Source organism: Oncorhynchus tshawytscha, linkage group LG09, assembly GCF_018296145.1.
Source record: "Oncorhynchus tshawytscha isolate Ot180627B linkage group LG09, Otsh_v2.0, whole genome shotgun sequence".
Taxonomy (NCBI): domain Eukaryota; kingdom Metazoa; phylum Chordata; class Actinopteri; order Salmoniformes; family Salmonidae; genus Oncorhynchus; species Oncorhynchus tshawytscha.
The window spans coordinates 37,316,304-37,330,863 of NC_056437.1; the positions used below are offsets into that span (position 1 = coordinate 37,316,304).

General features: G+C 41.0%; 1 protein-coding gene across 2 annotated transcripts; it reads right to left on the bottom strand.

Moving 5' to 3' along the window:
- Positions 1-1,580: 1,580 nt before the first annotated feature.
- Positions 1,581-10,551, bottom strand: LOC112257904 (hexokinase-2). 2 transcript variants are annotated; one of them, XM_024431834.1, is made up of 11 exons: positions 10,375-10,551; positions 9,987-10,097; positions 7,793-7,955; positions 7,349-7,497; positions 5,099-5,218; positions 4,529-4,624; positions 4,169-4,268; positions 3,387-3,570; positions 3,076-3,231; positions 2,541-2,774; positions 1,581-2,067 (listed from the first exon to the last, which is right to left on the bottom strand). In XM_024431834.1, the coding sequence occupies exons 2-11, from the start codon at positions 10,095-10,097 to the stop codon at positions 1,878-1,880; spliced, it is 1,503 nt and encodes a 500-aa protein (XP_024287602.1). In that variant the 5' UTR covers positions 10,375-10,551; the 3' UTR covers positions 1,581-1,877. The 2 variants fall into 2 exon arrangements, with proteins under 2 accessions (XP_024287602.1, XP_024287603.1); XM_024431835.2 differs by having other exon boundaries at positions 1,608-2,067; positions 10,459-10,489.
- Positions 10,552-14,560: the final 4,009 nt, after the last annotated feature.

Consider the following 14,560-nt stretch of genomic DNA (forward strand, 5'->3'; position numbering starts at 1 on the left):
ATGAGACTCGACATTGAGCTCAGGTGCATCCTGTTTCCATTGATCATCAACTTGATTGGATTCCACCTGTGGTAAATTCAATTGATTAGACACGATTTGGAAAGTCACACACCTGTCTATATAAGGTCCCACAGATGACAGTACATGTCTGAGCAAAAACCAAGCCATGAGGTCAAAGGAATTGTCCAAAGAGCTCTGAGACAGGATTGTGTTGAGGCACCAATCTGGCGAAGGGTACCAAATCAAAATCAAATCAAATTTATTTATATAGCCCTTCGTACATCAGCTGATATCTCAAAGTGCTGTACAGAAACCCAGCCTAAAACCCCAAACAGCAAGCAATGCAGGTGTAGAAGCACGGTGGCTAGGAAAAACTCCCTAGAAAGGCCAAAACCTAGGAAGAAACCTAGAGAGGAACCAGGCTATGTGGGGTGGCCAGTCCTCTTCTGGCTGTGCCGGGTGGAGATTATAACAGAACATGGCCAAGATGTTCAAATGTTCATAAATGACCAGCATGGTCGAATAATAATAAGGCAGAACAGTTGAACTGGAGCAGCAGCAGTCAGGTGGAAGTTGAAACTGGAGCAGCAGCATGGCCATACCAAACAATTTCTGCAACATTGAAGGTCCCCAAGAACACAGTGGCCTCCATCATTCTTAAATGAATAAAATTTGGAACCATCGAGACTCTTGCTTGAGCTGGCCGCCCGGCCAAACTGAGCATTCAGGGGAGAATGGCCTTTGTCAGAGACGTGATCGAAAACCCGATGGTCACTCTGACAGAGCTACAGAGTTACTCTATGGAGAAGGGAGAACCTTCCAGAAGGACAACCATCTCTTTAGCACTCCACCAATCAGGCCTTTATGGTTGAGTGGCCAGAAGGAAGTGACTCCACAGTAAAAGGCACATGACAGCCTGCTTGGAGATTGCCAAAAGGACTCTTAGACCATGAGAAACAAGATTCCCTGGTCTGATGAAACCAAGATTGAACTCTTCGGCCTGAAATCCAAGCATCACGTCTGGAGGAAACAAGGCACCGCTCATCACCTGGCCAATACCATCCTTACGGTGAAGCATGAGGGTGGCAGCATCATGCTGTGGCAGGGACTGGGAGACTAGTCAGGATCGAGAGAAACATAAATGGAGCAAAGTACAGAGTGATCCTTGATGAAAACCTGCTCCAGAGCGCTCAAGAACTCAGACTGGGGCGAAGGTTCACCTTCCAACAGGACAGCAACCCTAAGCACACAGCCAAGACAACACACGTCTCTGAATGTCCTTGAGTGGCCCAGCCAGAACCCGGACTTGAGCCCGATCGAACATCTCTAAAGAGACCTGAAAATAGCTATGCAGTGACGCTCCCCATCCAACCTGACAGAGCTTGAGATGATCTGCAGCGAAGAATGGGAGAAACTCTCCAAATAGAGCTGTGCTAAGCTTGTAGCTTCAGACCCAGGAAGACTCCTGGCTGTAATTGCTGCCAAGGTTGCTTCAAAAAAGTACTGAATTAAGGGTCTGAGTACTTATGTAAAAGTGATATGTTTTTTTGTTTGAATAAATTTGCAAACATTTTTAAAACCTGTTTTGACTTTGTCCTTATGGGATATTTAATCCATTTTAGAATGAGGCTGTAACACAACAAAATCTGGAAAAAGTTAAGGCGTTTGAATACTTTCCGACTGCACTATGTTTGCATAAAAATATGATAAATCTAACTCAAATAATATTTTCACAAATAAGCTAAAGACTAAAAGTAGACTATTTGCTACATTGTTCCCTGGTCTCCCCTACCTTACAATCTTTGTCTATGACAAAAGCATTTGAGGGGGACATTTTCATGGTACTGCATTTCAAGTTGTCTGGTCGAATACATGGCTTAATTTTCTTCATCCTCCTCTTCCTCCTCTCCATCGATGTCCTCTAGTATCCGGGACTGCATGGCCAGCCTCTGTGCCACTGCCGTTACCATGGCAGCTCCCTTCCCGCTGCCGTCGTCGGAGACGAGGAAAGTGATATCACACTTGGGGGCCAGGATGCGTACGGTCTCCTGGAGCTTCTCACTGAAGCTGGAGGGGAAAAGCGTTTGGGGGGGTGGGGCAGGGACCGTGTTGAGAGAGACATGGGGGATAGTTAAATCAATGTATGGTTACCTGGACACCTGACACTGACATAGGTCCTGAGAGTTCAATCTCACCTGACACTAAATACAATCTCACTTGACACGAAATAGCTTATTCCATTAAATACTTCCATCATGTGAAATTCCTGCATTTAGACAGAGTGAGTGGAAAGGTAGGGTTAAGGTTGAGAGAGGAATATCATTCACTTTAGGAAGGGAGGATAGTGGTAAGACTGAGATATTGAGATTCAGCCACTTGTGAATACACTAAGGAAAGTAAGGCAGGAAATCCACAGTTACGGCAGCACAAGAGGATATCCTCCATTCAATCAAGTGACAAATAAAAGCAGGATTTAGTTGTATCTTTTCACTGAAATAACCCTGTGAAAAACGTCATATTTCTATTTGAGGTGAACATACTTGGGGTGTTTCTTGTATACTGTGCCATCCACCCCCACTGTGGTGCTTAGATGGTCCAGTCCACGGTTGACACGGATACGGTTGGCAATGGTTGCCAAGGCAGTGGCACACAACTGGGCCGAGCGTGTGGAGAGAGAGTCACACACCAGACGCACAATCTGACAGTCCACAGGCCCGGCAGGCAGGTCTAGCTTTGACAGAATCTCCTGGGCCTTCTGCAGTCCTCTGTTCTCCCTGAGACAAGCAACACTCGTCAGTTGAGTCATCCATCAATATACTTTGGTATGAATGCAAGCTGATATAAGTGACATACATGGATTTCAAATAGATAGGTTGTTAAGGATTAAACTGGCTGAGAAGGCCTATTGATGGTAAATGGTATAATATAGTTGTAAAAACACCTCATTTTTCTCATTGCTACACAATGGAAGCTTCTGTATTATGTAGCACATTCATATTTAAAAATAACTGCTATATTTAGGATCTGTGTAAGTAGATATATGACACATAAGAGCATGGCATGTCTGTCACTCACTCCTCTATCTCGGAGATGAATCTGGTCTCAAAGCTGTCCTGTGTGAGCAAGGCCACTGATAGATCTCCTCCAAACAATAGCTTGTCCCGAGCCAGCTTCACCAACACCAGCCTGGCTATCTCTCCCAGGTACATCCCACTGATCATCTTCTCAAAGCTGGATACAGAGACAGACACACAAGCATACAACAGAGAGTCGATAAATGGGCCAGGATGTAGTCAAGAGAGCCAAGCATAGAAGTTACAGTCATAGCTGTATTTTATGTACTTTAGCTATGTACTTTCAACTGCTCATGAATTAAAAACACATACACATGCACGCCTGGGTTGAGTGAGTCTCGATCCACCACCAGGTCAAACTCAGTCTGGATGTCCTTTAGGGATCCGTCGTCTCCAAACCCCCCCCACTCTGTGTTGATGCACATGCGGCCGTCTTCCCCCTCTACTCTCTTCACGTTTTTGATCTCCTCCATGTAACATGCATTCGTCCCCGTCCCTGGGGAGGCAAAGACAATGTTAGACAGAAACACATGCACGCACACAAAACCATGTTGCCATCATCTCCAGCAGAGGGAGCCATTGCAGTGTGAAAGTGCTAGAAACTACATGATGTGTTATAAGATATATATATATATATATTTTTATTTAACCTTTATTTAACTAGGCAGGTCAGTTAAGAACAAATTCTTATTTACAATGACGGCCTACCCCGGGGAAACCCTAACCCGGATGACGCTGAGCCAATTGTGCGCCGCCCTATGGGTCTCCTAATCGTGGCCGGTTGTGATTCAGCCTGGAATCGAAACAGGGTCTGTAATGACGCCTCTAGCACTGATATGCAGTGCCTTAGACTGCTGTGCCACTTGGGAGCCCAAATATGACTCTCCATGGTTATCCTTGACATCCCTAACCTACATGCATGTGTTCTTTTAATAACATGATACTATTACTGTTCTATATGGTTACTACAGTCACCCTCTCCTTCACTTGCTAGGCTAAATGGGACACATCTCATATTATGCTTTTATTTGTGTTATTTTCTCTAATTCAATGGTTGCAGTAGTGTGGCTGCAGTAACGTTAGGCGCTACCTACCAATGATCATGCCAATTTCACAGCTCTGGTCCCTGTATCCACAGCTCATCATGGTCCCCACCGTGTCATTCACCATGGCAACGGAACCAATGTCATAATCCTAAGGGAGTAAGAGAGAGAGAGAGAGAGAGAGAGAGAGAGAGAGAGGGGAAGAGAAGTTTGAGGGTACCACTTCAAGCAAAAGTTACAAGTACCTATCTGTAAAATACACAATTTTGTGCCAATATTAACTATATAATACCGTAGTAATAACATTAAACGTTTTTCATTTAGTAAAACATTTTTTGTGGAGAAGTGGCGATGGTTGTATCTTGCAATAATGATGATAGTTGCATGGTTCAAAGAGGCCTATAGACTCACCCCTCTCCTGTGGATGGCTTCTCTCAGTAACCTCACAACGTCCTCTCCTACCACTCCGGAACAATTAAAGCCTTTGGTCCAGTGGATCAGGAGGCTCTGGAAGTTCAGGTCCCATTAGCTACAGTATTCTCACACAGTGTGTTACACAATTAAAATGGGAATTGACCACCACAACATAACTATCCTTGAATGACATTCTTGATGCTACTCGACTGTCTTTCCACTGGGGACCGAACGGAAAATGTCCTACTCATATCAGTCCTGACTGAATGAGATGCCTCCCCCTAGTTTATGTTTTAATTGCTGTATTGAAGCTGTATTGCTGTATTGAAGCTGTATTGCTGTATTGAAGCTGTATTGCTGTATTGAAGCTGTATTGCTGTATTGAAGCTGTATTGCTGTATTGAAGCTGTATTGCTGTATTGAAGCTGTATTGCTGTATTGAAGCTGTATTGCTGTATTGAAGCTGTATTGCTGTATTGAAGCTGTATTGCTGTATTGAAGCTTGCAGATGTCTCCTTTTTGTATGGATAATTGTTGTATGTGTGTCTCTGGGGCAGTGTGACTGACCTTGTCGATATCTTTCTGCTCGCAGGGGAAGGAGAAGGTGAAGCCTAGAGGCAGAGTCTGATCCTTCAGCTCCAGAGACTCCAGGAACTCAGCCAGGCATGCAGCGATGTGGTCAAACAACTGGAGATAGAAAGAGAGAAATCCCAAATTAGTCAAAATCTCACAGTGGCATTAGTGTTATTTAAAAGCATAATATTGATGGCAAATATCTTGGGTGCTTGGTAAAGGATACTGATTCATCCTGTCAAAAAGTGATGTTCGCTTTTAATTAATTAAGCAAGGTTGGCGTCTTGTCAGACGTAAGGTTTTCTCTAGAAACTGAGCATAGCTTTCATCCGTCAAAACCTGAGGAGACCTGGCAAAGTCACAACCCTTATGAGTCACCCATATGTATTCCCTTGAATATGATTTATTTTATTATAGTGTCATGTATCTTCAGGATACCCAGCCCAGATTGGTTTATAAGACACTTATTTGCTGGAGCCAAATACATGATAATGTTTATATATATATACAGTTTGTACACACGTAAAGACATACCAGTCAAAAGTTTGGACACACCTACTCATGTAAGGATTTTCTTTATTTTTTTGCTATTTTCTACATTCTAGAATAATAGTGAAGACATCAAAACTATTAAATAACACATATGGAATCATGTAGTGACCAAAAAACTTTTGGAATTCTCTCAACCAGCTTCATGAGGTAGTTCACTTGTTAAAAGTTAATTTGTGGAATTTCTTTCCTTCTTTTTTAATTAAAAAATAATAATAATAAAAATGTTGCCCCCTTTTTCATGGTATCCAATTGTTAGCTATCTATCTTGTCTCATCGCTACAACTCCCGTACAGGCTCGGGAGAGACGAAGGTTGAAAGTCATGCGCCCTCCGATACACAACCCAACCAAGCCGCACTGCGTCTTAACACAGCGCGCATCCAACCCGGAAGCCAGCCGCACCAATGTGTCGGAGGAAACACCTTGCACCTGGCAACCTTGGTTAGCGTGCACTGCACCCGGCCCACCACAGGAGTCACTGGTGCGCAATGAGACAAGGATATCCCTATTGGCCAAACCCTCCCTAACCCGGATGACACTATGCCAATTGTGCATTATGACAGAGCCTGGTTACGACAGAGCCTGGGCGCGAACCCAGAGTCTCTGGTGGCACAGCTAACACTGCAGTACTGCACCCTTAACCACTGCACCACTCGGGAGGCCCATTTCTTTCCTTCTTAATGCATTTCAGTCAATCAGTTGTGTTGTGACAAGGTAGAGGTGGTATACAGAAGATAGCCCTATTTGGTTAAAGACCAGGTCCATATTATGGTAAGATCAGCTCAAACAAGCAAAGAGAAACGACAGTCCATCATACTTTAAGACATTAAGGTCAGTCAATGCAGAACATTTCAAGAACTTTGAAAGTGCCTTCAAGTGTTGTCGCAAAAACCATCAAGCGTTATGATGAAATTGGCTCTCATGAGGACCGCCATAGGAAAGGAAGACCCAGAGTTAGCTCTGCTGCAGAGGATAAGTTCATTAGAGTTACCGGCCTCAGAAATTGCAGCCTAAATAAATGCAGACACATCTCAACATCAACTGTTCAGAGGAGACTGCGTGAATCAGGATTTCATGGTCAAATTGCTGCAATGTAGAAAATATAAAAAATAAAGAAAAACCCTTGAATGAGTAGGTGTGTCCAAACTCTTGACTGGTACTGTACATACGTACATAAACAGTACATTTGCATTCCTAGTGATATAAAAAACAATTGAAACACAAAACAAAAATCTCTCAATTATACAATTTCTCCTAACACATCTTCCAAGATTTTGAAATAAAACTTGCAACCAGGAACCCTTATTAACTGAATAGCGTTCCAGTTCATCACTAATCCAGAATAATTCTGGTTTCTGTTATTGCATTTTATCAAACAAGGTTACTCTTTAAATCATCATAAAGTACAGTAAAATATAAAGTAGTTTATTCTCACATGAGTATGTTCATGTTAAATTCTCAGTTTAATTGGGATTTTGTGGCTGACAGACAGCCGGTTTCCCAGCTAATGTTCAATATTTGTAGTTGAAGTTAGATTTAATGAACCATTGAAAGTCTATGTTTACAAAGTAAGAAATTGTAACATCAGTGGGATTTACAGGCACTGTTCCCACCTGGGGTTAGAGAATGACTGCCCCATGGGAGGGGTGGGATGAGATCAGCTGTACAAACATGTAAATCCCAAACACACACACCTGTTCTCCCGTCCCCAGCATGATCTCCTGGGGGATTGCACAGATCTTACTGTCCATCTTCAGGAGCTTCTGCATCTCCTCCACCACACGGACATGCAGCACCCGGAAGTTAGTCCCACCCAGGTCTAGAGCCAGGAAGTCCCCCTTCTCTGTGGGGACCAATCAATTCAAGGAAAATGTTTCTGTTGGCCAATTTGCTCAGCCCAAAATCAATGATCAATAATCCATCATATCTACAGTGCAAGAGGACATGAAGAAGTGTGTTGGGGTCTATATATTCATTTCAGACTGGGCACCTCAGTCTGGGTGAGAGGCTGTCTGGTGAATGGTATGCCTACAGTTGAATGAATTAGGTTACTAAAGTACAGGTCTCAACAAAGGGCCATACCCTCACCGGTGCATACTATGGAGAGTCTTTAAGGAATACAGATTACAGTACTGTACCTCTCCCATCAGGTGTTGCCCTCACAAAGGTGGGCAGCATCTTGACGGGTGCCCGGCAGTGTGTGTGTTTGCCCAGCCCTCTGATCAGGTCCTTCCTCAGGCGAGATGACACGTCCTGCAGCTTCTCCAAAGAGAGACGGAAAGGCTGCAGACACTCTTCTACCTATGAGAGGGATTGATATCAGGAGTCAATTCCATTTCAATTCAGAAAGTTTAAACTAAAATTGCTTTTCAATAACGGAAATAGGAATTTGAATTTCAGTTTACTTTCTGAATTGACTAAATTGAAATGGAATTTACCCCAACCCAAATTGATATTTCAATTTCAGGGGAAGGATAGCATTGTCAATGTCATCTATGGGAAAGATACTCCCCATAACCAGCGACATTATGGCGTGTAAATCAAGACGACCAATATAGCCAGCACAAAGAAAGGCAGGTTTCCCCACAAGGTGGCAATGTCCATCAGCTGTCCACAACATAGCAATTCTCTGTCTGTAATATTACATCTCCAGTTGAAGAAATATATCATGTTAATGTTACTGGATGATTCGCAAGATGATTTAATCCTCCTTTTATGTTCCCTTCATGAAATGTTGTACTGTAATCTTAAATAAATGTTGTAAAGCCGATTATGATGACACAGATATATTGTCTGGAGAAACCAGGGTACGGCAGGTAGCCTAGCGGTTAGAGCATTGGGAGCTGACAAGGTGAATAAAAAATCTGTCGATGTGCCCATGATCAAGGCCCTTAAACCCAATTTTCTCCAGGAATGCCGTGCTACTATGGCTGACCATGTAAAACAACACATTTCACTTTACCTATCAGTGTATGTGACAATAAAACATAATTACTGGAAAAAAGTGCACTATATTTACAATACATGTACATCTTAATTCATCCAGGTGGGCCATTTTATTTACCCATGTTAATTCAGGGCCCCCTAACAAAAGAGATTTCATCTCAATGAGACTAACCTGGTCAAATAAAAATTATAATTGTAATGTCATTGACAACTTTCAGCACTGACTAATGTCTGACGTTATCAGTCAACAGGGGTATAACCTGAACCAGAAAACGGGCAAAATAGGAAATGTTCCATTCCACAGGAAGAAAGCTGGTATTGTTTGGTCGAACGTAGTCTGTCATCAACACATTACAGACCTCTGAAGATATTAGACACAATTGCACCTCTACATGCTTCTCTTTTCCTCTTCCTTAAATGTTTGGGGCCTTCCTCTCTTTCTCTCCCCCCGCCCCTCTCTCTCACTCAGGCTCAGTTTAAGGCTGTTGTGAAATATGCCCTGGCAGGGGACAGCAAGGCTAAGGTAGAGATCATGCAGGTAGATCAGTATCTCCTGTATCTGCATGATAACAGCAGCCTCAGTTCCTCCATGACTATGACAATGTGGTTCATTTAGATTATTTGATGGGTTTAGACTTGATAGCACTATAATTGCAACCACTTTAAGAAATATGATTGCATTTTTCACAAAAACCTACTGTACAGTGGAATCATAACATCAAGAAAGATGCCATTGACTGGATAAAACACATAAACAAAGCCAGGAGAGAGACGCCAAACCAGAACAGACACACACGTCACACGTCACATAAATGATCCTCTTGTACTTAACCAGTGTCCCACACACCTTTTCAAAATGTGGACAAAAGCGATGAGGCATTATTATGGGTTACGCCATGAGGGGACTAGCTATTAGAACCAGAGAGACAAAGAGGAATGTGATTATGTTCAAACTATGAGATATCAATACAAGTGCCTTGAGACATTAGACAGAGTACACTCAAATACGTCCCCTCTACTGTGTAAAAGACCTGGGTTCAAATACTGTTTAGGGTATTTCAATTACTTAGAAAAACATTTGAAAGTAAGCATTTTAGATATTTGTAATGGACTAATTATGGAAAGTATTTGAAAATACTCAAATACACTGACTCAAATACACTCCCAGGTATTTGAAAATACCTTAATTTATAAGAAACTAATCTATTCCAATAGAAGTAGTTGATTCGGGCCACATTATTAGAAAATACTCAAATACACAGAAAATGAGTATTTAAATAACAAATAATCAAATACATATATCTGAACCCAGGTCTAGTATAAGAGGAGAAAGGTCAGAGGTTATGTGTGTCTCTATGGGACGTCCCGTGGAGGCAGCAGGTGTACCTCACTGAGGGTGTCTGGGGGGATGGTGTCCAGGTTTGCGACGGCCCGGCTCAGTCTGGCCCCCTTGGGGACAGGGTCGTCGCTCTCGGCATTGGTATCTGTGGAACTCATCTGGACACACACATAGGGGACATGTTAGTAATCCTTAGCAGAGAAAACTATTTTCAATGTGTCACTTTTGCAATTACAGTTCAGTACCATATTGACTATTCAATTTCTATCTCAAGACCCAATAATGTGCTCTGTTTGTCAAATCAGTAATCTTCACTTCTGTAGCTTTCTAACTTCTGTAGCCTTTTTAACTATTTTAGGAAATGTGACAGAAAATTGTACAAAAGACCAATAATAATAACGACAATGAGTTTAAAGAATTAGACTGGTGAATTACCTTTGGTGGATTAAATCGACAAATTAACCTTTGGTGGATTAAATCGACAAATTAACCTTTGGTGGATTAAATCGACAAAGTAACCTTTGGTGGATTAAATCGACAAATTCCTGTCTTGACAGCAATGTTCAGACTTGCATCAACTTCCTGCAAAACAGTTGCACATGAGTTTGCCTTGGAACAGTGATGATACACCCACCTCTAGAACGGGTATGTAAATTACACAAAATGCCTTCACGTGATTACTATATATAATCTTGTAGGCTACAATTAGTCAATTAATTGAGGTGGGGATAGTTGCACTTTGTGATTTGCGCATTCATTACACACATTGTATTTCATTCAAAAGGATATTTTGGTAATGATTTCCATTAACTTCCTCATGTAGCCAAACTTATTCATAAATTAATCTTAGTGCATGTATTACACATACAGTATAAACACAAAAAATGACATAAAGGCTAGAGAGCATAATGAATACAATCCATAAAATGATGCAACTGGCATGTCTCTCTAGATAAGCCAGTATCATGTTGTGGGGGTTCTTTCTGCAGGAGGGACTGGTGCACTTCACAAAATAGATGGCATCATGAGGCAAGACAATTATGTGAATATATAATATTCCAAATGGACATTGACCCCGAGCATACTTCCAAAGTTGTGGCAAAATGGCTTAAGGACAACAAAGTCAAGGTATTGGAGTGGCCATCACAAAGCCCTGACCTCAAGCCTATAGAACATTAGTGGACAGAAAGGAAAAAGCGTGTGCAAGCAAGGAGGCCTACAAACCTGACTCAGTCACACCAGCTCTGTCAGAGGAATGGGCCAAAATTCACCCAACTTATTGTGGGTAGCTTGTGGAAGGCTACCCAAAACGTTTGACCCAAGTTAAACAATTTAAAGGCAATGCTACCAAATACAAATTGAGTGTATGTAAACCTCTGACCCACTGGGAATGTGATGAAAGAAATAAAAGCTGAAATAAATAATTCTCTACTATTATTCTAACATTTCACATTCTTAAAATAAAGTGGTGATCCTAACTGACCTAAGACGGAGAATTTATACTAGGATTAAATGTCAGGAATTGTGAAAAACTGAGTTTAAATATATTTGGCTAAGGTGTATGTCCGACTTCAACTGTACATAAAGCATATATATTTGCTCCATATACAGTGCATTCGGAATGTATTCAGACCCCGTGACGTTTTCCATATTTTGTTACATTACAGCCTTGTTTTATTTATTCAGACCCTTTACTCAGTATTTTGTTGAAGCACGTTTGGCAGCGATTACAGCCTTGAGTCTTGGCACACCTGTATTTGGGGAGTTTCTCCCATTCTCTGCAGATCCTCTCAAGCTCTCTCAGGTCCCTGCCACTGAAAAACATCGACACAGCATGATGCTGCCAACCCCGTGCTTCACGGTTAGGATGGTTTTCTTCGGATTGCAAACCTCCCCCTTTTCCTCCAAACATAATGATGGTCATTATGTCCAAACAGTCCCATTTTTGTTTCATCAGACCAGAGAACATTTCTCCAAAAATTATGATCTTTGTCCCCATTTGCAGTTGCAAACCCTAGTCTGGCATTTTTTATGGCAATTTTGAAGCAGTGGTTTCTTCCTTGCTGAGCGGTCTTTCAGGTTATGTCTATATAGGACTCGATTTACTGTGGATATAGATACTTTTGTTCCTGTTTACTCCAGCATCTTCACAAGGTCCTTTGCTGTTGTTCTGGGATTGATTTGCACTTTTCGCACCAAAGTATGTTCATCTCTAGGAGACAGAATGCGTCTCCTTCCTGAGTGGTATGACGGCTGTGTGGTCCCATGGTGTTTATACTTGCGTATTATTGTTTGTACAGGTGAACATGGTACCTTCAGGCATTTGGAAATTGCTCCCAAGGATGAACCAGACTTGTGGAGGTCTACAGTTTTTTTCTGAGGTCTTGGCTGATTTCTTTTGATTTTCTCATGTTGTCAAGCAAAGAGGCACTGATTTTGATGGTAGGCCTTGAAATACATCCACAGGTACACCTCCAATTGACTCAAATGATGTCAATTAGCCAATCAGAATCATCTAAAGCCTTGACATAATTTTCTGGAATTTTCCAAGCTGTTTAAAGGCACGTGTATGTAAACTTCTGACCCACTGGAATTGTGATACAGTGAATTATAAGTTAAATAATCTGTCTGTAAACAATTGTTGGAAAGATATTTGTGTCATGCACAAAGTAGATGTCCTAACCGACTTGCCAAAACTATAGTTAGTTAACAAGACATTTGTTGAGTGGTTGAAAAACTAGTTTTAATGACTCCAACCTAAGTGTATGTAAACTTCCAACTTCAACTCTATTTACCTATCCAAATCATGTCCAATCAATTGAATTTACCATAGGTGGACTCCAATCAAGTTGTAGATGTTTCTCAAGCATGAAACAGGATGCACCTGAGATAAATTTAGAGTCTCATAGCAAAGTGTCTGAATATTTATGTAAATAAGGTATTTTTGGTTTTCCTTTTTTTATACATTTGCTCAGATTTCGCAAAACCTGTTTTCACTTTGCCATTACGAAGTATTGTTTGTAGATTGATGATAAAAAACATTAATTTAATACATTTTAGAATAAGGCTGTAATGTAATAAAATGTGGAAAAAGTCAAGCGGTCTGAATACTTTCCGAATGCACTGTATATACTGCCTTCAGAAAGAAGCCTGTTCATACTTCATTTATTCCACATTTTGCTGAAAGGTGAATTTATCTGTCAGTGTCTGGTGGAAAGCAGACTGATCCAGATTTTTCTCTAGGATTTCAACTGTGCTTAGCTTCATTCAGTTTCTTTTTTATCCTGAAAAACTCCCCAGCCCTTAATGATTACAAGCATACCCATAACATGATGCAGCCACCACTATGCTTGAAAATATGGAGAGTGGTTCTCAGTAATGTGTTGTATTGGATTTACCACAAACATTACACTTTGTATTCAAGACAAAAATGTAATTGCTCTGCCACATTTCTTGCAGTATTACTTTAGTGCCTTGTTGCAAACAGGATGCATGTTTTTCTTCTGTACAGGCTTCCTTCTTTTCACTCTGTCAATTAGGTTAGTATTGTGGAGTAAATACAACATTGATCAATCCTCAGTTTTCTCCCATCACAGCCATTAAACTCTGTAACTGTTTTAAAGTCACCATTGTGACTTTTTGTTTTGTGAAATATCTGAGCGGTTTCCTTCCTCTCCGGCAACTGTTAGAAAGGACGTCTGTATCTTTGCAGTTACTAGGTTTATTAACACACCATGCAAAGTGTAATTAATAAATACACTATGCTTAAAGGGATATTCAATATATATTTTTTACCCATCTACCAATAGGTGCCCTTCTTTGTGAGGCATTGGTAAACCTCCTCAGTCTTTATGGTTGAATCTGTGTTTGAAATTCCCTGCTCAACTGAGAGACCTTACAGATAATTGTATGTGGGGTACAGAGATGAGGTAGTCATTCAAAAATCATGTTAAACTCTATTAGTGGACACAGAGTGAGTCCATGCAACTTATTATGTGACGTGTTATTTCTAATGTTTACTCCTGAACTTATTTAGGCTTGCCATAACAAAGGGGTTGAGTACTTATTTACTCAAGACTTTTCAGCTTTCATTTTTAATACATTTGTAAAAATGTATAAAAACAGAATTCCACTTGGACATTATTGGGTATTGTGTGTAGGCCAGTGACAAAAATCTCAATTGAATCAATTTTAAATTCAGACTGTAACACGACAAAATGTGTAAAAAGTAAAGTGGTCAAATACTTTCTGAAGGCACTGTATAATATACTGTATATAAATATACATAAAGCATTATAACGCTCTATAAGATGACTGTTATTGTACCACATTTATCTTGTCCTTCTAATATGCATTATGAATATGAGATCATTACCAGATATTTATCTAACATCCACTAGCAATGCCTCACTCAACAGACCCAGTCTTGGACAGAAACGTACAAAATAACAACATGCACAAAAGTTTTAAAAAGCATTGCATCCAGTTCACATTGCATCCAGTTCACATTGCATCCAGTTCACATTGCATCCAGTTGCTTCAAATCACAGGAAGAGGAAACCTCAAAAGGGAACCAATCTTGTGGTCACCTCAGCGGCTGTTGGAGAGATTGCTACACTGT